This window comes from Mustela erminea, chromosome 1 (assembly GCF_009829155.1).
Source record: "Mustela erminea isolate mMusErm1 chromosome 1, mMusErm1.Pri, whole genome shotgun sequence".
NCBI classification, from domain to species: domain Eukaryota; kingdom Metazoa; phylum Chordata; class Mammalia; order Carnivora; family Mustelidae; genus Mustela; species Mustela erminea.
Window position 1 is genome coordinate 12,001,574 of NC_045614.1, and position 25,385 is coordinate 12,026,958.

The following is a 25,385-nucleotide window of genomic DNA, read 5'->3' on the forward strand; positions in this document are numbered from 1 at the left end:
GAAGATTGCCCACTTATTTTCATCCCCAATACCTGCACCCGCTTACACGCGCGCGTGCACGCGCACGCACACACACACACACACACACACACTTATACACACATACACCTACATCTACATCAGATTGGTAGTGTTGGGAGCAGCTGAGACATGTAGATACCTACAGGGTAGACCAGACCAGGAACTTGGCCATGCACAGTGGGCTCACTCAGTCGAGGTCAGAGAGAGAACTATTTTTGTTATCAGACCTGCTTCAAGTCACCCTGAGCAGTTTGGGCTAGCTCATTTATCCTGCTAAGCTTTCGTGACCTTCTCAGGCTGGACTTGGAGTAGTCATCAAGCCCTTGTATGATTTCTTTTTCATTCATCTGACCCTTGAAACATGGAGGAAGAAAAGTAAGAGGCCTCAGAATTCTGAGAGAGCAGCCTTCTGAGTTCAATTTATTTAACTTTTTTAAGCCTCCGTTTTCTATGTGAAATTTCAAAGTTGTCAGGATCGGAGTTCCCATTCTGCAAATGCTCTGAGTGGGTGCCTGAAAAATGACAGCCACACACATTTTCTCCCCATTGTATTTCGTGCTCAGTGACTCACAGAACTTTGATACGTTCAGGGAAGAAAGGAGTGTCTAGAGCACATGGGCGTCTTCCCAGTCTGTGGCCAACAAAATCCTGCTTGATGAGATGCCAATCTCATCTTGTCAGGCGCCCTGGGGTTGTTTACCCCTCAAGGGAAGCTGTGGTGACAAGAAGTTGCCAAGTCTTTGAGCAACACCACCTTCTTTCAACACCAGGAGATCTCACTGCTACAGCCCTGACACAGGCAAAGGGGGACCCAGAGGTCAGGACTTGAGATTCGAACGGAACCATGAACTAGCTGAGAATAAATGTTGCTAGAGGTGGGGGGGGGGGGAGGATGGGGGGATGGGGTAATTGGGTGATGAGCATTATGGAGGGCACTTGAAGTAGTGAACCCTGGATGTTGTATGGAAGTGGTGAATCACTATATTATAAACCTGAAACTAATATTACATTGTATGCTAACTACCTGGAATTTAAATAAAAACAAAAACAAAATAAAAACAAAAATAAAATAAAAGATGGTGCCTGGCTGGTTCCATTGATTAAATATCCAACTCTTGGTTTCAGCTCAGGTCATGATCTTGGGATGGTGAGAATGAGCCCCCACTAGACTCAGCAAGGAGTCTACATGAGATGCTCTCTCTCCCTCACTCTCCCTCTGCCCTTCCCCCCTGCTTGTGCTATAAATAAATAAAATAAAAATAAAAAACCTGGGGGTGGGGGACAAAGAATAAAGGCACAAGGTAAGGAAAAATCTCTATTACTACAAAATGGATTCATGCATGTACCCAGGGTTGAGTGCTCTTTGGGTACATGGCCATTCTCTGGCTGTGTGTAGAGGCAGGATATTGCCTTTATGCCTGTGAACTCACAGGAAAATGATGCCCAGGAAGCATGTGCACGTCCAGTGAAGGATCTCCCCTCACTTTTTGCAAAACAGTCCAAGAAACTGAGCAGGATGGGGACTGGGTACCTCACCCACATCCACCTGAGAAATAGTCCATTTCAAGTTTGGGATGTCATTGTTCACTGAGATTGTGAATCCTATCAACCTAGGCCTGGACATCCATCTTTGATTGACTGAAATTTAATACGGTATAAGGCAGTGGTTTGCAAGCTTCACTGCACATCATGGTTATCAGGGGCTTTTAAAAATCCTGTGTCACCATACACTGTGTGCCCTTTTGTGTCTGGCTCTTTTCACTTGACGATAATGCTTTCCAAGTCTATTCATCCCATAGCAAATATAGACCTTCATCCTTTTCTGTGTCTGAATAATATCCTGTTATAAGGACATATGCAATCATCCATTGATGGACATTGGGGTTACTCCACCTTTTGGCCATTGTGGATAAGAATAGGCAGATTTATAGAGACAGAATTAATTCAGAGTAACAGTTGCAAAAGCTGGGAGGAAGAGAGAATGAACTGCTTATTGGGCAGGGGGGTTCAATTTGGGGTGATGAAAATGTTCTAGAATTAGAAGTGATGGTCCCACAACATTGCAAATGTCCTCAACACTACTGAATTATATTTTTATATTTTTTAAATGGTTACAATAAAAAATTTAAGAAATTAATAACCAAAGGATGCCTGGGTGGCTCAGTTGGTTAAGCATCTGCCTTCAGCTCAGGTCATGATCCCAGGGTCCTGGGATCAAGTCCTGCATCAGAGTCCTTGCTCTTCTGGGAAACTGCTTCTCCCTCTGCCAGGCATTCCCCTGCTTGTTCTCGTTCTCGTTCTCTCTCTCTCTCTCTCTCTCTTTCTATATATATATATATATAGTATATATATATAAAATCTTTCTTTTTTTGCAGCAGGGTTATAGGTTATTAATGAGAGACTATGGACTCCGAAAAACAATCTGAGGGGTTTGAAGTGGTGGGGGGGTGGGAGGTTGGGGTACATGGTGGTGGGTATTATGGAGGGCACGAATTGCATGGAGCACTGGGTGTGGTGAAAAAATAATGAATACTGTATTTCTGAAAATAAATAATTTATAAAAACATATATATTTTTATTTATTTTATATTTTTTATATATTATATTTTTATTTTATATGTTTATATATATTTATATAATATAAATATATATAATATATAATTTTATATATTTTTATTTTATACATATATAATATATTATATATTATATATTATAATATATTACATATATAATATATAAAATAAATAAAATATTTTTTAAAAAAATTAATAACCTATAACCCTGCTGCAAAAAAAAAGAAAGATTTTTTTTTTTAAGTAGGATCCCCTCCCAGCATGGAGCTCAACCTCAACGTGGACTTGAACTCAGGACCCCAAGATCAAGACCTGAGCTGAGATCAAGATTTGCACCCTTTACCAATGGAGCCACCCAGACACCCCCAAAAAAAGATTTTAAAAATAAAGTGGTTACAATGATAAATATTATGATATATGTGTCCTGAGCCCCACTAAATCAGCTCTCTGGGAATGGGGGCAAGACATTTGTATTTTTAACCCCTGCTCAGAGATGCCAATGTGTAGCCGTGCTGTAGAAGCAGGAGTGTAAGGGAGAGAGGAAGGGGTTGTATGAATGAAGCACATCCAGCTCCCAGGACTGGCTCAAGTGTCCTCTCCTCCGAGATCCTCCCCAACCATTCTGCCCCCATGTGTAGTCCTTCTTGGTCACTCTATCTGGTCTACTTCCATTTTAAACATGGGTCACCATCCAAATTATCTTGTTTATTAATTTGTTCAATTATTATCTGTCCCTTCCCACAAAACCAATGGTTTTCAACCTTGTAACACTTTCAATTCACCTGGGTTCCTTTTCAAAAATATTAATGTCAAAGGATGACTGCGTGGCTCAGTAGGTTAAGTGTCTGACTCTTGATTTTGACTTAGGTCATGATCTCAGGGTGGGGAAATCGAACCCCATGTCTGGCTCAATGCCCAGCTTAAGATTCTCTCTCTCCTTCTCCCTCTGTGCCCCCATCCCCATGGGGGAATGTGCAAATGTGTGTGCATACACGCTCTCTCTCTCTCTCTCAAAAAAAAAAAAAAGTCCAATATTAAGACCCACCTTGATCAGTTAAATTGGAAGCTTCCTAAGTAATTGCAGGATGCAGCCATGGAGAACTGTTGCCTTAGTATATAATCCCTGAAGGCTGTGTATCCAGTGCTCCAAAAACCGGTTCAAACCCAGTGTCTGCCCAGTGGCCAGATGACATCTGGTCACTTTCCGGAAGTTGTTTTATTTCTTCCCTGGAACAGTTCTCCAAGTAGGTATTAACAAGTGAGGCAATTCCAGCTAAGAAAGGCTGTAATTTGCCTGACACCCAACCAGAATGGGAATGCAGTGTAGGGACAGCTCAGCCCTACCCCCTGTGCTAAGCCAGGTCAGGGGTCTCCTCAGGGCTCCCACAGCCTGATGTACCACCATCACACCTTTTGTCACCCTAAACTCTGCCTACAGATTCTCTAAATCCCCATGAGAACTCCATGCTGACAGCTCACCATCATAAAATAAAACAATATCATCAAATAATAAAATTAGAGCACTATTAAATTAGTAAATATAAATACAATTCATCAATTTAATTAAGTGATTAACTAACAGTTACACCAGTCCACGGTGACTCACCCTTTCCTCCTTACCATTCTGATTCACACTCCACAAAGATTTCTTGAGCACCTACTCTTGGGCCCCTCACCCCAAGTCTTATAGTAGAAGTTTTCATACTACAGTCTAGATGAGGGAGGTGGTATTATTCCAAGTTTATGCCTGTAGGACTATGGAACATGATGGTCAATTCTGAAAATGCTAGGCACTCTCTCTCAATTCACAGACATTTATTGAACATTTCTATGAGCCATGCTGGATGCTGAGTTAAAGCTACTTGGATGTCTCACTCTCTCATTAGCCAGATTGTCTCCTGGGGAGGACAGACATCAAACTGGCATCATTATAAGAGCAATATAAATGCCCAGGAGAAGTGGATGGAGCCATGGAAATTGGGATGTGACCTGGTCCAGGAAGGATTCAGAGATGGCCTCCTACAGAAACTTCATTTTACCAATTGAAGACAAACAATTTATCAACTTATCAATTGAAGACAATCAATTGGTCTTTTAACAACCAAAAGAAGTGGTTATCACTCTCCAGCTAAGAATTCCTCAATGGCTCCCTATCTAATAGGGGACCAACTCATTTTGCAGGTTTTTTAAGTACTGAAATCCCCACAGCCCAGAAAACCCATAAGTTCTGGTCAAACAAGGATGATCGGTCTCCCCCTAACCCAACAAATTCCAACTCCCCAGAGTGTACTCACACCCATTAATTACCCCACCCCTTCCTGGACTTACTACCTGGACTCACGTCTCACCACCACCATGTTCTACACTTGATACTCCAGTGACATGGGAGAAATCATGGTACCTTGAAGCCACCCAAGTCGTCTCCTTTACCTCTGCTATTTCCCATGCTAGGTTCCCTCTGCCTGGGCTTCTTCTTCCATATGTCCACCTTAGAAAGCACTTATTCATTCCTCAGGTATTGGATGAAAAGCCAGCTCCCCTGGGAAGCCAACCTGCAAGCCTACAACTTTTAGGCATGCATCCCTTCACAGAGTCTTTACACCAGGTTGTTTTCCTATGGATAACTAATTGTTGGATAACTCTGATTAATATAATTAATTTAACTAGTTGATTAAATAACTCAGAGTTACCAAGGCCCATAGTGACACATCCTTCTTTTGCACACTGATACTGTGTAAATATGTATATCTTATCAAAGAAACTAGGACCCTCTTAAGTCTTGTCGTTGGTGTACTGATGAGGAATTGATGAGGAACTATGTCTATGTCTGCCATTCCTCATTTCAGGAGACAACTGGACATCCCAGAGCATTCATCTATCCATCTCTTCCTTCTTATGCACCTACCTAACTCTAAGTGACATGGCCTCACCCCTCAGGACTGGATCCACCTGCTTCTATGAAGAAGGGGTGCCTCAGAACATATGCTTTTCAATCCTGGCCGTATGAGCTGGATCCTCCTTTGTTTTTTCCTTCTTCAAATTTTTATTTAAATCCTCATCAGTTTACATAAAAATATGTTCATCATCATTAGCCATCATGGAAATTCAAATCAAAGCCACATTGAGATACCACCTTACACCAACTAGAATGGCAAAGATTAACAAGGCAGGAAACAAGTGCTGGAGAGGATGAGGAGAAAGGGGACCCCTCTTACACTGTTGGTGGGAATCCAAGTTGGTGCAGCCACTTTGGAGAACAGTGTGGAGATTCCTCAAAAAAATTAAAAATAGGGCTGCCCTGGGATTCCTGGGTGGCTCAGTTGGTTAAGCAGCTGCCTTCAGCTCAGGTCATGATCCCAGCATCCTGGGATCGAGTCCCGCATCGGGCTCCTTGCTCGGCGGGGAGCCTGCTTCTCCCTCTGCCTCTGCCTGCCATTCTGTCTGCCTGTGCTCAGTCTCTCTCCCTCTCTCTCTGATAAATAAATAAAATCTTTAAAAAAAAAAATAGGGCTGCCCTATAACCCAGCAATTTCACTACTGGCTTTTTACCCCCAAAGACATAGATGTAGTGAAAAGAAAGGCCATCTGTACCTCAATGTTCATAGCAGCAATGGCAACAATTGCCAGACTGTGGAAAGAGGTGAGATGCCCTTCAACAGATGAGTGGATAAAGAAGATATGGTCCACATATACAAAGGAATATTACTCAGTCATCAGAAAGGATGAATTTACCCAACTTTTGCATCAACATGGATGGGACTGGAGATTATGCTGGGTGAAATAACTCAAGCAGAGAAAGTCAGTTATCATATGGTTTCACTTACTCGTGGAGCATAAGGAATAACACGGAGGACATTAGGAGAAGGAAAGGAAAAGTGAATTGGGGAAAATTGGAGGGAGAGATGAACCATGAGAGACTGTGGACTCCAAGAAATAAACTGAGGGTTTTAGAGTGGAGGAGAGTGGGGGGATGGGTGAGCCTGGTGGTTGGTATTAAGGAGGGCACGTATTGCATGGAGTACTGGGTGTGTACATAAATAATGAATCTTGGAACACTGCATCAAAAAATAAAAATATATAAATTCTGGTCAGTTAATATATAGTGGAATACTGGCTTCAGGAATAGAATTTAGTGATTCATCACTTACACATAACACTCAGTGTTCATTACATGTGCCCTCCCTAATGCCCATCACCTGTTTAACCCAACTCCTACCCACCTTCCCTCCAGGAAGCCTCAGTTTATTCTCTATCATTAAGAGTGCCTTTTGGCTTGCTTTCCTCTCTCCCTTTTTTCTCCTTCTCCTATGCTCATCTGCTTTGTTTCTTAAAATCACGTATGAGCGAAATCATAGGGTATTTGTCTTTCTCTGGTTGACTTATTTCCCTTAGCATAACACACTCTAGCTCCATCCACATTATTCCAAATGGCAAGTTTCCATTATATATGTATACCACAACTTCTTTATCCATTCATCAGTCAATGGAAATTCGGGGAACTGGGCCCTCTTACGGAGTCTCTCTCTAAGGCACTCAGTGGTGGGCTGAAACCAGCTCTTCCCAGCTCCATATTCAGTGATGCTGTGTTGATAACTTGAAATCAACCACCATGGGAATATTTACATGATGGAAATTCACAAGCACTGAAAATCAGGACTTCTTTTTTTTTTTTTTTTTTTTTTTTTTTGCTTTGTGTTGTTTCTTTGCTTGCTTGCTTACTTGTTTTTTTAGAATACCCAGTTATTGGGGCGCCTGGGTGGCTCAGTGGGTTAAGCCGCTGCCTTCGGCTCAGGTCATGATCTCAGGGTCCTGGGATCGAGTCCTGCATCGGGCTCTCTGCTGAGCAGAGAGCCTGCTTTCCTCTCTCTCTCTCTCTCTCTCTCTCTCTGCCTGCCTCTCTGCCTACTTGTGCTCTCTCTCTGTCAAATAAATAAATAAAATCTTAAAAAAAAAAGAACACCCAGTTATTAAACATTTTCCAGCACATCATTGCAAACACCCACATTCTCAACTCTTTCCTCTAAGATCCCCCAGTCTTCTTATTTCACCAGACTCTATAAAGAATGAGATTTCAAGAAGCCAAAAGGTGGCAGAAGTATAGCTCAACTAAAATGTTTGGTCTGAGATGAGGATGGGATGTTGGGTCCTGTTTGATAAGGTCTTTCCCTGGTTTTCATTTCTCTTCCAATAAACAATGTGTGCTTTTTACACCATCACAGAACAAGGCGATGACATGACTCCCAGGTCACCTCCACAGATGAGTCCATGTATTCCCAGGTGTGTTATCCTATTGCCTTTTGGAATAGCCAAACCTTACCTGGGTCATTGTGAAGAAACATGGGAGGGGATGCTTCCCTACATGATTTGCAAAGCCCCCAAGCCCTACCCTTGCACAGAAAGCTCATGATTGGGACATATTCTGTAATTAATATTTATGACAGGGCTAGGGATGAGGGATTTTGCAAGATCTGTGGATGCTATTGTGACAATGAAGATAAGATTATAATCTTCACAAAGACAAAGACTACTGAGTTTTATTTACCAAAATTGGCCTGGGATCAGATAGAATACCCAATAAATATTTGTTGAATAAATTAAGTGAAGGAGGAGGAGAACCAGGAAGAGGAAGAGGGGAAGATAGAAAAGAAGAAAATATAGCATCCTCCTCCTATATGCCAAGAAGGAACATTGCTGAGTGTTTTACATATAGGCTATCCCGAATCTCTCAGCAGTCCTAGAAAGCAGGTCTTCATTTCTTGTAAGAGGAAACTGAAGCTTATAGGAATATCTTATATTGTTGATGATGCAGGGATATGGACACACTCTCATATATTGTTTGAGATGGAAAGCAAATTGTTAAAGCCTTTTGAGAAGGCAAACTAGCAGCCAAAATTTAGCAAGATTTTTGATGCTTTATGCCCTTTAAACCAGTAATTCTACCTGTAGGAACTTCTCCTTCAGAAAAAACTCAATCTTATGCCTGGAGAGGTTGTTCATGTCAAATAGCAAGGTTATTTGCCTTGGCAAAAAAGAAAAAAAAAAAACTAGAAACACTAGAATGTCCAATCATCCAGAAAATTACTTAAAAAATTACTGCCCATCTATTCTATAGGATATTGTGCAATTTATAACACCAATGATGCAACATATGCACTGGAGTGGCTAAAATGAAAAAAAAGAAGAAGAAAAAAGAAAATACCAAGTGTTGGCTTGGATTTGGAACCTTTGGGGACTGCTAATGGGAGGGTGAAAAGTGGTACAACCCTTTAGGAAATGATCTGGCAATGACTACTGAAGTTATACATATGTATTCTCTATTATCCAGCACTGTCACTTATAAGTGTATACCCAATAGAAATGTGTACATATGTTTATTAAAAGGTATATACTTAAAAAATGCATATGCTAGATGTACATAGCAACATGGCTCATAATCTTAAAGAAAAACAAAACAGAAACTACCGAAATGTCCATTAATAACAAATTGGATAAATAAGCAGAATGCTATAAAATATGCATCCTCAGTGAGAGCAATATTTTACCCCCATAGGAGCAAAATTGACTTGGGGGAAAAAAATACAGATATAAATACAATATAGAAATATAGATAGAAATAGGTATATATGTGATAGACACATAGATAGATAAACAGTATATCTGTGGTATTCAAGTTCATGGAGGGACAATTAGGAAAAATGTTTAAAATGGCTTCTTGTGAGGAGAGAATAATGAAGAAAGAAAAATACTCTTATAAAGCAATAAGATTGAGGATCTCCAGCCACATGCAAAAAAGATTGAATTTCACAAACATAATGTTGGAGTAAATAAAGCCAGATGAATTTTTTTTACTTTTGCCAACAGTTTATTTTTAGACATGCAGGTAACTGTTACTTGAAATTCTTTTTTTTTTTTTTTTAAAGATTTTATTTATTTATTTGACAGAGAGAGATCACAGTAGACAGGCAGGCAGAGAGAGAGAGAGAGAGAGAGGGAAGCAGGCTCCCCGCCGAGCAGAGAGCCCGATATGGGACTCGATCCCAGGATCCTGAGATCATGACCTGAGCCGAAGGCAGCGGCTTAACCCACTGAGCCACCCAGGCGCCCTGTTGCTTGAAATTCTTAAATGAAAGCAATCATTCTTTAGCAAATGAGCTAAAAGCATGATGTATACATCAAGCCAATTTTTCTGGTTTGTCTTAGATTTTTTTAATGCATACAAGGACAAAACAACTAGTTGAAAAGTGAAAAGTACATATGGCTTCGTCTAGTTTTTACAAAATTGACTAGTTGTTAGACACACGGATGGGGAGTAAGAACCATCACAACAGATAGAGGTCATAGGAATTCTTCAACAGAACAGTGCATGACCCCTTCAAATGCACCAAACCAAACCACACATGACCCTGGACACACAGAGAAACAGATCCATCTGGCAACAGTGAATGTAAAGCCAGATGAATTTAAAGCCTTTATTTCCTTGTTGATCTTTTGCTTGGATGATCTGTCCATTTCAGTGAGGGGAGTGTTAAAGTCCCCTACTATTATTGTATTATTGTCGATGTGTTTCTTTGATTTTGTTATTAATTGGTTTATATAATTGGCTGCTCCCGTGTTAGGGGCATAGATATTTAAAATTGTTAGATCTTCTTGTTGGCTAGGCCCTTGAAGTATGATATAGTGTCCTTCCTCATCTCTTATTATAGTCTTTGGCTTAAAATTTAATTTATCTGATATAAGAATTGCCATCCCAGCTTTCTTTTCATGTCTGTTAGCATGGTAAATTGTTTTCCATCCCCTCACTTTAAATCTGGAGGTGTCTTCGGGTCTGAAATGAGTTTCTTGCAGACAGAATATTGATGGGTCTTGCTTTTTAATCCATTCTGATGCTCTGTGTCTCTTGATTGGGGCACTTAGTCCATTTACATTCAGGGTAGCTATTGAAGGATATGAAGGTGACTGTTACTGTATCTTGTCTTTGTTCCTTTTTGGTCTGTTACTTTTAGGCTCTCTCTACTTAGAGGACCCCTTTCAATATTCCTTGTAGGGCTGGTTTGGTGTTTGCAAATTCTTTAGTTTTTGTTTGTCCTAGAAGCTTTTTATCTCTCCTTCTATTTTCAATGACAGCCAAGCTGAATATAACATTCTTGGCTGCATATTTTTCTCATTTGCTCCTCTGAATATATCATGCCATTCCTTTCTGCCAGGTCTCTGTGGATATGTCTGCTGCCAATCTAATATTTCTACCATTGTATGTTATAGACCTCTTGTCCCAAGCTTCTTTCAGTATTTTCTCTTTGTCACTGAGAAGACAGATCCAAAAGAGAATATATCGTGTGATTCCATTTATATAAAGTCCCAAAAGCAGAAGAAGTTAATCTATAGTGTTCTATATCAAGGTAGTGTTTGAGGAAGGCAAGAGCAGGATAGTGACAAGAGAGGAAGCAGGACAGGAAATCTAGAGTGGGGAGCTGTTCACATTCTTTTCCTTGATTGGGTCCTGGTTACAAGGTCCTCGTGTGTTCAGTGTGTGAAAATTCATCGAGTTGCATGCACATTTTTTATTTGTGCTCTTTTCTGCATATAGTTTTTTCTTCAAAGAAAAAAATTTCAAAGATTGTAATTATTTGATGGACATTGGGGAAGGTATGTGTTGTGGTAAGCACTAGGCATTGTGTAAGACTGATGAATCACAGACCTGTACCCTAAAACAAATAATACATTATATGTTAATAATAAAAATTTCATTTATTTATTTGATAGAAAGAGAAAGCACATAAGCAAGGGAAGAGCCAAAAGGAGAGGGAGAAGCAGATTCCCCACTGAGCAGGGAGGCTGACATGGCACTCCATCCCAGGACCCCAAGATCAAGACCTAAGCCAAAGGCAGATGCTTACCTCACTGAGCCCCCCCATGTGCCCCTTAATGAAAAACTTTTTAAAAGAAAACCAAAAATGAGTGGAGTGACATGGAAAGATGACCCAGACATATAATTAAGTGAACAAAGCAAGTAACAAAACAATTTGGTGAAATGAGCCAACATGTATATAGCAAACAGCTGTAAGTATATAAATCAAGGCAGAATGGGGATTTGGAGAAAAACTACCCAATCTGGTGCTGCATTATCTTGAAACAAAAGGAACAAACAGGAGCATGAGAATGTTTCAGGTTTTTTTTTTTAATATTTGTTATTGTGGTAAGATACACATAACATAAAACTCACCATTTTAACCATTTTTAAGTGTGCAGTTTAGTGGCATTAAGTATATTCACATCGTTGTGCAGTTGTCACCACCATCCATCTCCAGAATTTTTTCATCTGGAAAACCTGAAACTCTGTCCCTGTTAACACTAACTCCCTACTCCCAGTCCCCGGCCCCTGGTGCCCACCACTCTACTTTCTCCAGCTGTGAATTTGCTACTCTAGGAATTTCATGTAAGTGGAATCACATAGGGGCACCTGGGTGGCTCAGTTGGTTAAGCATCTGCCTTTGCCTCAGGTCATGATCCCAGCATCCTGGGATAGAACCCTGAACCAGGCTTGCTGCTCAGCAAGGAGCCTGTTTCTCCCTCTCCCTCTGCCTGCCACTCCCCTTCTTATGCGCTCGCTCTCTCTCGCTCTCTCTCTCTCTCTCTCTCTCTGTCTGTCTAATAAATTTTTTAAAAATCTCTTTTAAAAATAAGTGGAATCAGACAGTATTTGTCCTTCTTTTTTGTCTGGCTTATTTCACTTAGAATAATGTCTTCAAGTTTCACCCATGTTGTAGCCTGTGTCAGAATGTCCTTCCTTTTTTTTTTTTTTTATTTTCAGCATAACAGTATTCATTATTTTTGCACCACACCCAGTGCTCCATGCAATCCGTGCCCTCTATAATACCCACCACCCGGTACCCCAACCTCCCACCCCCTGCCCCTTCAAAACCCTCAGATTGTTTTTCAGAGTCCATAGTCTCTCATGGTTCACCTCCCCTTCCAATTTCCCCCAATTCCCTTCTCCTCTCTAACTCCCCATGTCCTCCATGTTATTTGTTATGCTCCACAAATAAGTGAAACCATATGATAATTGACTCTCTCTGCTTGACTTATTTCACTCAGCATAATATCTTCCAGTCCTGTCCATGTTGCTACAAAAGTTGGGTATTCACCTTTTCTGATGGAGGCATAATACTCACTCCATAGTGTATATGGACCACATCTTCCTTATCCATTCGTCCATTGAAGGGCATCTTGGTTCTTTCCACACAGAATGTCCTTCCTTTTTAAGGCTAAGCAAGACCCCACTGCATGGATGCACCACATTTTTTCTATCCATTCATCCTCTGGCGAACATTTGAGTTATTTCCTTTTTTTGGCTATTGCAAAAAATGGTGCTGTTGAACACTGGTGTACACTGGTGTACAAATATCTGTTTGAAATCCTGTTTCCAATTATTTTGTGTATATACACAAAACTGGAATTGCTGTATCAAACGGTAATTCTACATTTATTTTTTTGAGGAACAACCATGTGTTTTCCATGATGGCTGCAGCATTTAATTGAATGTTCTGGTTTTGCTGAATACATTTCAGTATTGTTTGAATATTCCATTCCTAGATATAAACCCAAGAGAAATAAAAACATACAGCCACACTAAGACTTATATACATACTAATGCTTATAGCAAAATCACTAATACTAGGCAAAAGGTGAAAACAGCCCAAATACCCATTAATTGATGAACAGATAAACAAAGTGAGGTATATTCATAGAATGGAATGTTATTCATTCCATAACTGGCACATGTCATAACATGTGTAAAACCTAAAGAAATGCTAAGTGAAAGAAACAAAATACAAAAAAAAGCCACATATCCCATTCATGTGGAATGTCCAGAACAAGAAGATCTACAAAGACAGAAAACAAATCACTGGTTGCTGAGGGTTGTGGGGAAAGATTGGGGGCAATAACTAAAGGGTACAGGGTTCTTTTTTTGAGGTGATGAAAATGTTCTAAAACAGGCAGTGGTGGTGATTGCACAGCATTGAATATAGTAAAAACCATTGGATTATACACATTCAATGGGTGGATTGTATAGTTATGTGAATTATATCTCTTTAAATCTGCTAGCAAAGCATAAAATAAAGTGAACTGAAATTGAGGCTGAAAGAGAATCTAGGAGGAAGGTCATGAGGAAGAGAAGATAGCAGTTGCATCTGATCATGCAGATGTACCAGACCCACTGTTGCTGAATACTAATTGTGCCAGTCATTAGTTGGGTGACCTAGGGCAGTCATTTCACTTCTATGAGTCTCAGTTCCCTCGTCTGCAAAGTGGGAGCTACAATGCTGAGCTCTTGGGACTGTTGAACACTTGATGAAGTAATAAACAAGTGAAGTTGGTATTATCTGCCCAGTTGCACGTAGAAGGGATGGAAGAGGGCATAATGATAGAAATGAATGGATTGATGGTAGCCAGAAGAGCTGGACCCAAGTGTGGCTTTGTGGGTGGGCTGGCATAAAAGCCCCAGCTGATTTGAATACTCCGCCTCAGCCTCCTTAGCCAGGGGAGTGTTGGTTAAACTTTGCCATGACTCACTTCATGGGCGTTTGGTTCCATCTCCTCACCAATTCTGTGCCAAGGGTGTGTCCCTCCCACCATGAGGTTTCTTGAGTGACAGAAAACTCGCTTGCAATAAAGGGCCAGATGGCTGTGCTGGCCAATTTATACACAGGTCTCTCAGCAGAAACGCTGTCAGCCCCATCTCCAAGGTCAGCAGGTGGACTTGACCCCTCCTCGGTGCCTAGCCCAGTTGGCAGCTAGCAGAGTGGCAAGACTTGGACTGGCTTTAAGGAGCAGCCATCTCTAGAGTCAGTAAGTGATTTGGCAGGTACTAGTCCTCTCTCTCTCTCTCTCTCTCTCTCTCTCTCTCTCCTCTCTTCTCTTCTTTTCTTCTCTCCTCTCTCTTTCTTATTCTCTCCCTCTCCCTGCATGAATGGATGCTCTGGCCAGTTTTGGCAGAACTAAAGACAGTTCTATCCATCCATTCATCCATCTACCCATCCTTTCTTTATTTGTTCATTTGTTTATTATTTGCTTACTCGACAGATTTCCTCAGCTACCACCTCGGTGCCCATTCCCACCCTGGTGACCCTGATGGAAACAGAGATAAAGAAATTAGGCTTTCAGTCCTAAAAACTGAGCTTCCAGTTCAGCCACTAGAATAAGAACCAAAAGCACTACTGTCACACAAGTATAAACATGCACGGCTCTGACAGTCTGGAGAATGGAGAGGCAACTTCCAGTGGGTTAACAGGGATCATAAAACCTCCCTTGTTGTGCCATTGCTGTAAGGCATCTAGTGTTCCTTTAAGGTCCTTATCAGATGGGAAAACTGAGTTGGAGAGGAGAATAAGATATGCAAGTTTACACAGCTAAGAAGGGGCAGGGGCAAGACTTGATTCTAATTTATTTGGCTCCAAAAACCATGCCCCTTTCACTTTCTTTCTTACAGTGTTTGAGTCCTCTTTCCTTATTACACTGGCTTCAGTGTGTGTGTGTGTGTGTGTGTGTCTGTGTGTGTCTGTGTGTCTGTGTGTCTGTGTGTCTGTGTGTGTAAGAGAGAACAAAAGAGTTTTTTTAAGATTTTATTTTTAAGTAATCTCTACATCCAACATGGGGCTTGAAATTACAACCTCAAGATCAAGAGTCACACACTCCACTGAGAGTCACACACTCAGGGTGTCCATCTAGACACCCTGAGAACAAGAGAAATTTAATATTCATTTCTGTCATAGACTAGAGCTACATGAGGGGAGGAAGCATGTCTGTCTTACACAGTCTGTTCCCAGTGGCTGGCAAATAATAGGCACCCAGAAAATATTTGCTGGATGGATGGATGGATAGATAGATAGATAGATAGATAGATAGATAGATAGATAATAGATAGATAGATAGATAGGATGGGTGCATGGATGGATGGATGGATGGATAGATAGATAGATAGATAGATAATAGATAGATAGATAGATAGATAGATAGATAGATAGATGATAGATAAATAGATAGAAGGATGGATGAGTATATGGCCGGGGGAAGGCATAGCAGACCTTATGCCATCCAAATTCACAGAGAAGGGTCTTCTCTAGTAGACACACATTCCAGACTGAAGCGAAAGTATAAGAAAAGGCAAGGAGATGAGAGAATACCAATAATATGACAGAAGTCATTTTGTTCAGTCAGAGAGTAAAACTTAACTCTTAAATGAGAATGAAGAACTCAGACAGATGGTCAGGCTCAAGGCAGAGTGAGGGAGGTGGATTGATGTATTTGGATTAGAGACACACTGAGACAGTTCCAAAACAGTGTTCCCCACTTTGATGACATAGTCTTTTTAAGCCCAATCCCAGAGCATCTCCCTGTTGGAAGTCTCCCCAGCCAGTCAGTTCCTGAGCAGCGTAGGGGAGTACATGGGGCTGTTTTCCCCTTCATCAGTCCAGGTCCTTTGATGGGGGTGGAATCCCAGTCTATCACAAGCTGGTAAGTGTCCTGAGAAAGGGATGGGAAAAAAATCCAGGGGGATGGGATTTTTAGGGTGGGCCTAGCAAGAGTTCTGGGAGCATCCAAGGATGGAAGATACCACTGGAGTGTCACACTAGAGAAGCCATGCTTCATGGACTCATCTCTTACCCAGGTCTGACCATGAACCAAGTTCCCACCACTAGGTTTCTATTTAGTCATAAAAATCTGGATAGACAAACTAGTCTGTTCCCTGAGCCCCTCTGCCTTCCCTTGGAGACCTTCAAACTATCTTCTCTTGACCCCCAGGATCAGCCAAGAGTGCTGAGAACCGGACTGAGAATCAGAGGAAACATGAGCAATCCTCGGCCTTTGGAGGAGGTGGGCTGGGTGCAGTTTGGGGGAGAGGGGTGGGAGCACCTGGATAGAGAGAAGGTGAGGAGCTTAATGTTTCAGAGATAACGGAGAGGGTGAAAATCATGATGTGGGTTCAGAGCTAGAAGGTGCTCTGTGATCATTCAGATGGAGAAAAAAACAGAGATGGAAACCAAGTTGGGGCGGTGGGCCCTGGTGTATCTGTCTTCACAAATTTTTATCACTATGGTTGATACTGAAGATAAGAAAAGAAATTTTGGTCCCAATATTCTTCTTCCTCAGACAGAACAAAGTGGGATCTCAGTATTGGCCTCAGAAATTTTGAGACTTCTTTATAAGAGGGAGTGATGCTCATAACACTCTTGGGAAGGACAGAGAGAAAGCCAAAGCCACCAGTGTGGTAGCTAGAAGGGACTTTCACAATCCCCCATAAATACACTCATTGTCTATGTTTGAAAACTGAGACTCAGATGGGAGCAGTGACTTGCCCAAGTTCACACAGAGACAGATCCCAGGTTAAGTGACCAGATTTGGCAAATAAAAATAAAGGATGCCCACTCAAATTTGCATTTTGCATTGACAACAAGTAATCTTATAGTGTAAATATAACCCATGCTCATACCAAAAAAACACTTGTTTTTATTTGAAATTTGAATGTAACTGAGCATCCTGTATTTTACCCAGCCACCCAACCCCCACACCTCTTTGGACCACATCCTCTGCCTCTTCTTGACTTCCTCATCCCTCTGATGATTTTTGTCAACTCTTGGCCCAGGAGGTATATGACATGTCAGGCGCCCGCTTAGCCCTGACACTGTGCGTCACCAAAGCCCGGGAAGGTTCAGAGGCAGACCTGGATGCTCTGGAACGCATGTTCCAGCAGCTGGGATTTGAGAGCACCATGAAGAGAGACCCCACCGCCCAGGTATTGTACTGCCAGTCCCAGGCCAATGAGGGAGAGGGCTGGACCAGTTGGTGAGCTCTGGGGCCACCCCTAAGTCTGGTCATTCCTCTCACTCCAGCAATTCCAGGAAGAGCTGGACAATTTTCAGCAGGCCATGGATGCTCGGGATGACCCCATCAGCTGTGCTTTTGTGGTGCTCATGGCACATGGGTTAGAAGGTCAACTCAAGGGGGAGGACGGACAGATGGTGGAACTGGAAAACCTTTTCGAGGTTCTGAACAACAAGAACTGCCGGGCCCTGAGAGCCAAGCCTAAGGTGTACATCGTGCAGGCCTGTCGAGGAGGTGGGGACAAAGCCAAGAACATGGCATTTGTATTCCTAATCCAACCTAACCCTAGATCCAGAGCCCCAGTTAAGCCTTGATGTGCCAGTCTGTCTCATGGTGACCTCCCTTCCCCATCTTTCTCTCTGACTTTGCCTTTTCCTCTTCTTGACATTTCAGAACAAAGAGACCCTGGTGAAACAGTAAGTGGAGGTGATATTGTAATGATCACAAAGGACAGTCCCGAGACCATCCCGACATACACAGACATCCTCCACGTCTACTCAACGGTGGAGGGTATGAGCTCCCAGCTGACAGAGGGTGACCTCCTGCTCCTCCTCCTTGCACACCATTCCTAACCCTTGACCCCTGGGCTCCTCCAGGACACACCCTCTTCCACAGCCTCTTGCCAATCTTCTCACTCCCATTGGAGCTCTCCTGAGCCCTCTTCTCTGAATTCCTTAGGGTACATCTCATACAGACACGACAAAGAGGGCTCCTGCTTCATCCAGACCCTGGTTGATGTGTTCACAGAGAGGAAAGGACCCATCCTGGAGCTTCTGACAGAGGTGAGTCGGGACAAGGTACCTGGAACCCTCACCCAGACCAAGCAGGTAGGCTGAGCCTCTTCCAAACCTGTGCCCAGCCCCCAGCCCCAAATCCAACCTAGGTCCCAACATAGAAACTAAGATACCCACCTCCTTGCGATGAGTTTCCAAAGCAGGAAATTCTAAACATCAGAGTATTTGAGATAATTTATATGAAATACAGATAAATTTCTATTTTAAAAAACCCATAGGTGTAATCATGGGTTGAGCAAACTTTTTTCCTTTTAATGATTATATGCTTTTATGGTGGATTAGAAAAAAAATAACAAAAATGTCCAACCAATGATTTGATAAAGATTATGGCATAGGATGAGGCAATAAAGTCTCCCACTTTAGGACATGGAGACCCACCTCCCTTGTTCCCCAACCTTCTCCTTATATGCCCACCACACCAGCTCCCCTAGGGACTCAGACCCAATCTGACCACATCTCTTGCTGCAGGTGACCCGGCGGATGGCAGAAGCAGAGCTGGTTCAGGAAGGAAAACCAAGGAAAGTGAATCCCGAAATCCAAAGCACCCTTCGGAAACGGCTCTATCTGCAGTAAAAGTAGAAAGGGCAGGGAGGGGCTGTCTTTCAAGTGCTCTCTCTGACCCATGGATGTTTAGAGGCAGCTCCCACTACGCCCCTAAAATCGTCTCTTCCCAAGGCCAAATGGTATCCAGCCCTTCTTTCATCACAACCCTCATACAGATCTTCTCTCTGTCCCTGTCCCTCTTAAAGCAAGTGAGCGGAAACACAGCACAAGGCACAGCAGGAACATTAACACTCACTTCCCTCAAGGTGAAATTTTTACCTCTATTAATACAACCTTAGAGTTGTATTAATTGAGTTTCTGTTAACTGAGTTTCTGTTCCTATCGCCAACGGAACCACTTGTCTTTCTCCCATTAATTATACCTATGCAAATGTACCTGCAATTTTAAACCTCAAGATTTTCCACTGATAAACCAATGCCCACTCACCACTTCCCACCCCAATCAAACTTTCACTGGATCCTGAACCTCACTTCGAGTTATAACACCTCCGCCTGAGAACCATATCCATTGCCATCTCCCAGAGATTCCCCTCCCAGCCCCTGGAAAATTAGTAAGACAAGAATCATTCTTTCCAACACTCCTCTTCCTTGGCAAGTTGGTACCTTGACATCATTCTCCTTTCAGCTCATGGGCTCTCTCTGGCTAATATAGCTGCTTCATCTTTTTCTGAGCCTCACTCTACTAATGAACTCTCCCCAAGGCCTTGGGCTCTGCCTTCTTCCCAAGAAAATCCATCCATTTATTTTTTCTCAAGTCTTCAACTTTTAACCACTCTGAATCAGGGAATGTTGGAGCTATGGCAAATCCTTAGTGTCACCCTGTTATTTTTCAGATGCTGTGGTAGAGACCCAGAGAGCTTAAAAGGCTTGTCAAATGCCACACAGCAGGGCACCTGGGTGGCTCTGTTGGTTAAGCATTTGGCTCTTGGCTTTGGCTCAGGTTATGATCTCATGCATCATGAGATCAAGCTCTTTGTCTGGTTCGGCACTCAATGCGGAGTCTGCTTGAGGATTCTCTCCTGAGGATTCTCTCCTTCTGTCTTCTCTCTCTCTCTCTCTCTCTCTCTCTCATAGATAAATAAATCCTTTTTTTAAATGACACACAGTAAGTCAGTGGGAGGGTCAAGGTCTGGTTTGCAGCCCAGCACCCTTGCCATGGCCTGCTAAGTCTTGAAACATCATAAAGCTCTTCTAGTTAGAGGAACTTCCTAATAAAGGTTCTCCCTACTTGGCAGTAGGAGCTTTTTGGAAGACCCCCAAGTCCTCGATACCCAGCAGTCAAGACTACTTCCATGAGATTCTGGCACTGGCCGGGAATTTGAACTAGATGCATTACGCTCCATGTCTATAACTTGTGTCTCCTCATCTCTAGCCTTGACCTTCCCCACTGAAATAACGTGCAGGTATATCTGCCATCATTGAAAATTCATGGTTAAAGATGAGTCCTTTCTCTCCAGTTCCTCCTCCAAGTTTTACCTGGCACCCCACCCATAGACCACAGGTTCCGAATTCTGCAGTTATCTATGACTCCCCTCTTCTTGTCTCCTTTCAAATGCCAACAAGCACAAGTTTCAGAACAGCCTGACTTTGATACAGTTCTCACATCTGTCCTTCCTTCCCTTACATGTCATTCTTCAGGCTCAAGTTCTATCCTCTATATCTGCATCTTTGCATCATCTTCCTTCCTTGCCTCTCTGCCTGCCCACTTCACCTCTCCTCTGCCCTCCGTCTATAATTCCTGACCTCCATAGAACACTCAAGAACACACAGCAGTGCCCCATTACTTAGATATCAAGACCAAACTCCACATCCTGATTTTGCACTTCCTTACAATTTCCCCCTGTACCAGCAATCAGCTAAACTCCATCATGAATTCACTTCTCCAATAACACTAATGTCCTCTGACTCATTCCTGCCTCTGAGGCTTTGCTTACCACCACTTCCCTGAGCTGGGGTGCCCCTTCTCTCACTGCTTCCCACGAAAATGTATTCTTTCTAGTTGATTCTGCACTCTCACCCAGGATAAGACACTGACGATTACAGGATTGACAGCAGGAACAAATCTTGGATCAACATAATGAATGTTCAATAAACAGATGTCTAACTTTAAAAGTATGTGTTGAAACCTGCTCTATGCTTAAAACATGAGGCTAATGTGAAAGACATTATAGATTTAGTTCCTCTTTCCCAACGGCCCACTGCCTCCCAGACAAGTCTATCATGAATAGAGAATCAGGAGCCTCATCTCCTCTTTCTCAAAAATGCAGGTGTGTGAAATAAGTCAAGCAGAGAGAGTCAATTATCATATGGTTTCACTTATTTGTGGAGCATAACAAGTATCATGGAGGACAAGGGGTGTTAGAGAAGAGAAGGGAGGTGGGGTAAATTTGAAGGGGAGGTGAATCATGAGAGACTATGGACTCTGAAAAAAAATCTGAGGGGTTTGAAGTGGCGGGGTGGGTGGGAGGTTGGGGTACCAGGTGATGGGTATTATAGAGGGCACGGATTGCATGGAGCACTGGGTGTGGTGAAAAAATAATGAATACTGTTTTTCTGGAAATAAATAAATTAATTTTTAAAAAAGAAAGAAATTTAATTTTTAAAAAAATAATGAATACTGTTATGCTGAAAATAAATAAATAAATACATAAATGAAACCAAAAAAATGCAGGTGTGTATGAAATTTATAGTTAGAGGCCACACTTTCATTCCAAATGGTTATGTTTTTCATGATTGTGCCATCTTCAGAATGTTCCTGAAGAAGTTTCCAGACACAGAACTATAGCTTTTTAGAACCATAAGGGACCTTGGAGATCACCTAGTTATAGGTTCACAGATATTTAGCTAGTGTGTTATGTCTTTCTCATCTGGGTGCCCATGGCAGACATGACTAATCAATCACACCTTTCCCACTGAACTTGGGTGCTGCCTCAAAGTATTTCTTCTCTTAGCACTCCAGGAAACATAAGCACATCACTGGGGAGGGACTTGCCTAGAGTCACCGAGTTCTTCTTTTTTTTAAAGATTTTATTTATTTATTTGACAGACAGAGATCACAACAAGGCAGAGAGGCAGGCACAGAGAGGGAGGGAGGGAGGCTCCCTGCTGAGCAGAGAATCCGATGCAGGGCTCAATCCCAGGACCCTGGAATTATGACCTGAGCTGAAGGCAGAGGCCCAACCCATTGAACCACCCAGGTGCCCAGAGTCACCAAGTTCTTAAGTAGCAAAACCAAGCTCCTCATTCTACAGTAGTAGCAGTAATAGAAGTAATAACATTCTGCAGTGGTAGGGCAGCAGTGAAGGCTTTATCTATGAGAATGGGCAGAACAACTGGCTGAGGGAGGGTTGAGTACACAGAGCCAAGTAGATCTGGGATGATGCATATACTGAGTGCTATACACCCACCCATGTGAAAACCTGTGGTCCAAACACCCAATGATTCTAGAGTCTCCAAATAAAAACAGGGATCAGCAAACTATGCCTCCCTTGCCAAATCCAGTCAGCAACCCATTTTTGTAAATGAAGCTTTATTGTCACACAGTGATGCTCATTCCTTTACACATTGTCGATGGCTCCTTTTACCCATCAATGGCAAGCTTAAGTAGCTACAATAGACAATATATGGCCTGCAAAGCTGACAAGATTTACTACCTGGACCTTTTCAGAAGTGTGCCAGCCCCTGCCCTAATGTCCTTGCAACAAATCCCCATTTTATTGAAATCAGCCAGAGCTGCTCATCACCAGAACTATACCTGATACAAGTGACAGCACTGAAAACAATGACTTAATTCTTTAAGAGCCCTCATTAAGTATTTCCCCCAAGTATTTACTTAGGATTTGAAAGGGTATCCTGGAAGTTTATTACTGAGTATCAGGGGCACATCCAGGTTTTGTGGGACCTGTACAATTGCTGCAGGAGGAGTTTCTCCTTAAGAAAAATACAAAATTACCAACCCAGAATTAGTACAGTCATATAAGCGCATTGTCAGGTCTATCCCAAGGCCTTGGAGGAGCCCATGAAAGTGAGGTACCAGCAGCTTAAGCTTTGATAGCCTTCCAGAAAACACACATCTGTCTACCACCTGTTTTCTAGGCCATTCTCCAAGAATAGCAGGGATGGTCATTTTTTAAAATGAAAACCTGCTCTGGAATGCCTGGATGGCTCGGTTAGTGAAGCATCTGACTCTTGATCTGAGCTCAAGTCTTGATCTCAGAGTTGTGAGTTCAAGCCCCACATTGGGCTCCATGCCCCCCCAAAATGAAAATCTGACCTGCCATGCAACCTCTTAAAATCTTTCAGTTGTTTTCCACTACCCTTTGAATAAGAAAAGCAGTCTTAATTTGACTGCTAGGTCCCATGTTTTCATCTCTATCCCTTCTCTCTTTCTATTCCAATCACATTGGCCTTCTATTTTTCCCAAAATAAGCTCTTTACTACCTCAGGTCTCTCTGCCTAGATCATTTTTCCCAACTTCCACTTATCCTTCGTATCACAGTTCAAGTATCATTTCTTCAGGGAATTCTTATCCATCACTCCAGAGAAGATCAATGTTTATAGTTCCTTGTAGACTTTTTCCTCAAATCACAAGTCACACTAAAATCTGCACTCAATGTCTCCAAGACAAGACTTCTGTTGTCATAAGCCTATGTGCTATACTTTATATGGAAAACCAAAAAGATTCCACCCCTAAATTACTAGAACTCATACAGCAGTTCAGTAATGTGGAAGGATGCAAAATCAATGCACAGAAATCAGTTGCTTTCTTATACACTAACAGTGAAATTATAGAAAGGGAAAGTAGAGAATAAATTCCATTTACTATAGCAGCCAAGAAACATAAGATACCTTGGAATAAACCTAACCAAAGAGGTAAAGGATCTGTACTCAAAGAACTACAGAACACTCCTGAAAGAAATTGAAGAAGATGGAAAAACATTCCATGCTCATGGATCAGAAGAATAAACATTGTTAAAATATCATACTGCCCAGAGCAATCTATACTTTCAATGCAGTCCCAATCAAAATTTCACTGGCATTTTTCAAAGTGCTCAAACTAACAATCCTAAAATTTGTATGGAACCAGAAAAGACCCTGAATCGCTGAAATATTGAAAAAGAAAAAAAAAGCTGAGGGGATCATGTTTCCTGATTTCAAGCTTTACTACAAAGTTGTGATCACCAAGACAGCATGGTACTGGCATAAAAACAGACACATAGACCAGTGGAACAGAGAGCCCAGATATGAGCTCAGCTGAGCTCATAGACCTCAGCTCTACGGTCAAATAATCTTTGACAAAGCAGGAAAAAATATACAGTTTAAAAAAGACACTCTCTTCAATAAATGGTGCTAGAAAAATTGGACAGCTATGTATAGATGAATGAAATGTGGAATTCTCTTACACCATACACAAAGATAAACTCAAGATAGATGAAAGATCTCAACTTGAGACAAAAATCTATCAAAATCCTAGAGGAGAACCTAGGCAGTAACCTCTATGACATCAGCCACATCAGCCACAGTAACTTCTTTCAAAACACGTCTCCAAAGGTAAAGGAAACAAAAGCAAAAATGAACTTTTGGGACTTCATCAAGATAAAAACTTCAACACAGCAAAGGAAACAGTCAACAAAACAAAGAGGCAACCCACAGAATGGGAGAAGATATTCACAAATGACACTATAGAAAAATGGCTGATAGCCAAGATCTATAAAGAACTCCTCAAACTCAACACCCAAAAAACAGATAAACATGTCAAAAAATGGGCAGAAGACATGAACAGACACTTCTCAAAAGAAGACATGCAAATGGCTAACAAACACATGAAAAAAATGTTCATCACAATTAGCCATCAGGGAAATTCAAATCAAAACCACATTGAGGGTGCCTGGGTGGCTCAGTGGGTTAAAGCCTCTGCTTCTGGCTCAGGTCCTGGGATCGAGCCCTGCATCAGGCTCTCTGCTCAGCAGGGAGCCTGCTTCCTCCTCTCTCTCTCTCTCCCTGCCTCTCTGCCTACTTGTGATCTCTATCAAATAAATAAATAAAATCTTAAAAAAAAAATACCACACTGAGATATCATCTTACACCAGTTAATTATGGCCAAAATTAACAAGCCAAAAATAACAGGAAACAGCAAATGTTGGAGAGAATGTGGAGAAAGGGGAACCCTCTTACACTGTTGGTGGGAATCCAAGTTTGTGCAGCCACTTTGGAAAACAGTGTGGAGATTCCTTAAAAAATTAAAAATAAAGCTATCCTGTGACCCTACAATTGCACTACTGGGTATTCACCCCAAAGATACAGATGTAGTGAAAAGAAGGGCCATATGTATCCCAATGTTCATAACAGCAATGGCCACAATCGCCAAACTGTGGAAAGAGCCAAGATACCCTTCAACATATGAACGGATAAAGAAGATGTGGTCCACATATACAATAGAATATTACACAATCATCAGAAAGGATGAATACCCAACTTTTGTATCAACATAGACAGGACCGGAGGAGATTATGTTGAGTGAAATAACTCAAGCAGAGAAAGTCAATTTTCATATG

The 25,385-nt window shown here is 41.9% G+C and overlaps 1 protein-coding gene across 1 annotated transcript; it reads left to right on the forward strand.

The window, feature by feature from the left end:
- Window positions 1-14,290: 14,290 nt before the first annotated feature.
- On the forward strand, window positions 14,291-19,766 carry CASP14 (caspase 14). The gene is made up of 7 exons (XM_032360560.1): window positions 14,291-14,441; window positions 16,395-16,466; window positions 17,236-17,385; window positions 17,483-17,708; window positions 17,868-17,984; window positions 18,153-18,256; window positions 18,737-19,766. Exons 2-7 carry the CDS (start codon window positions 16,440-16,442, stop codon window positions 18,839-18,841), a joined length of 729 nt encoding a protein of 242 aa, XP_032216451.1. The 5' UTR covers window positions 14,291-14,441; window positions 16,395-16,439; the 3' UTR covers window positions 18,842-19,766.
- Window positions 19,767-25,385: the final 5,619 nt, after the last annotated feature.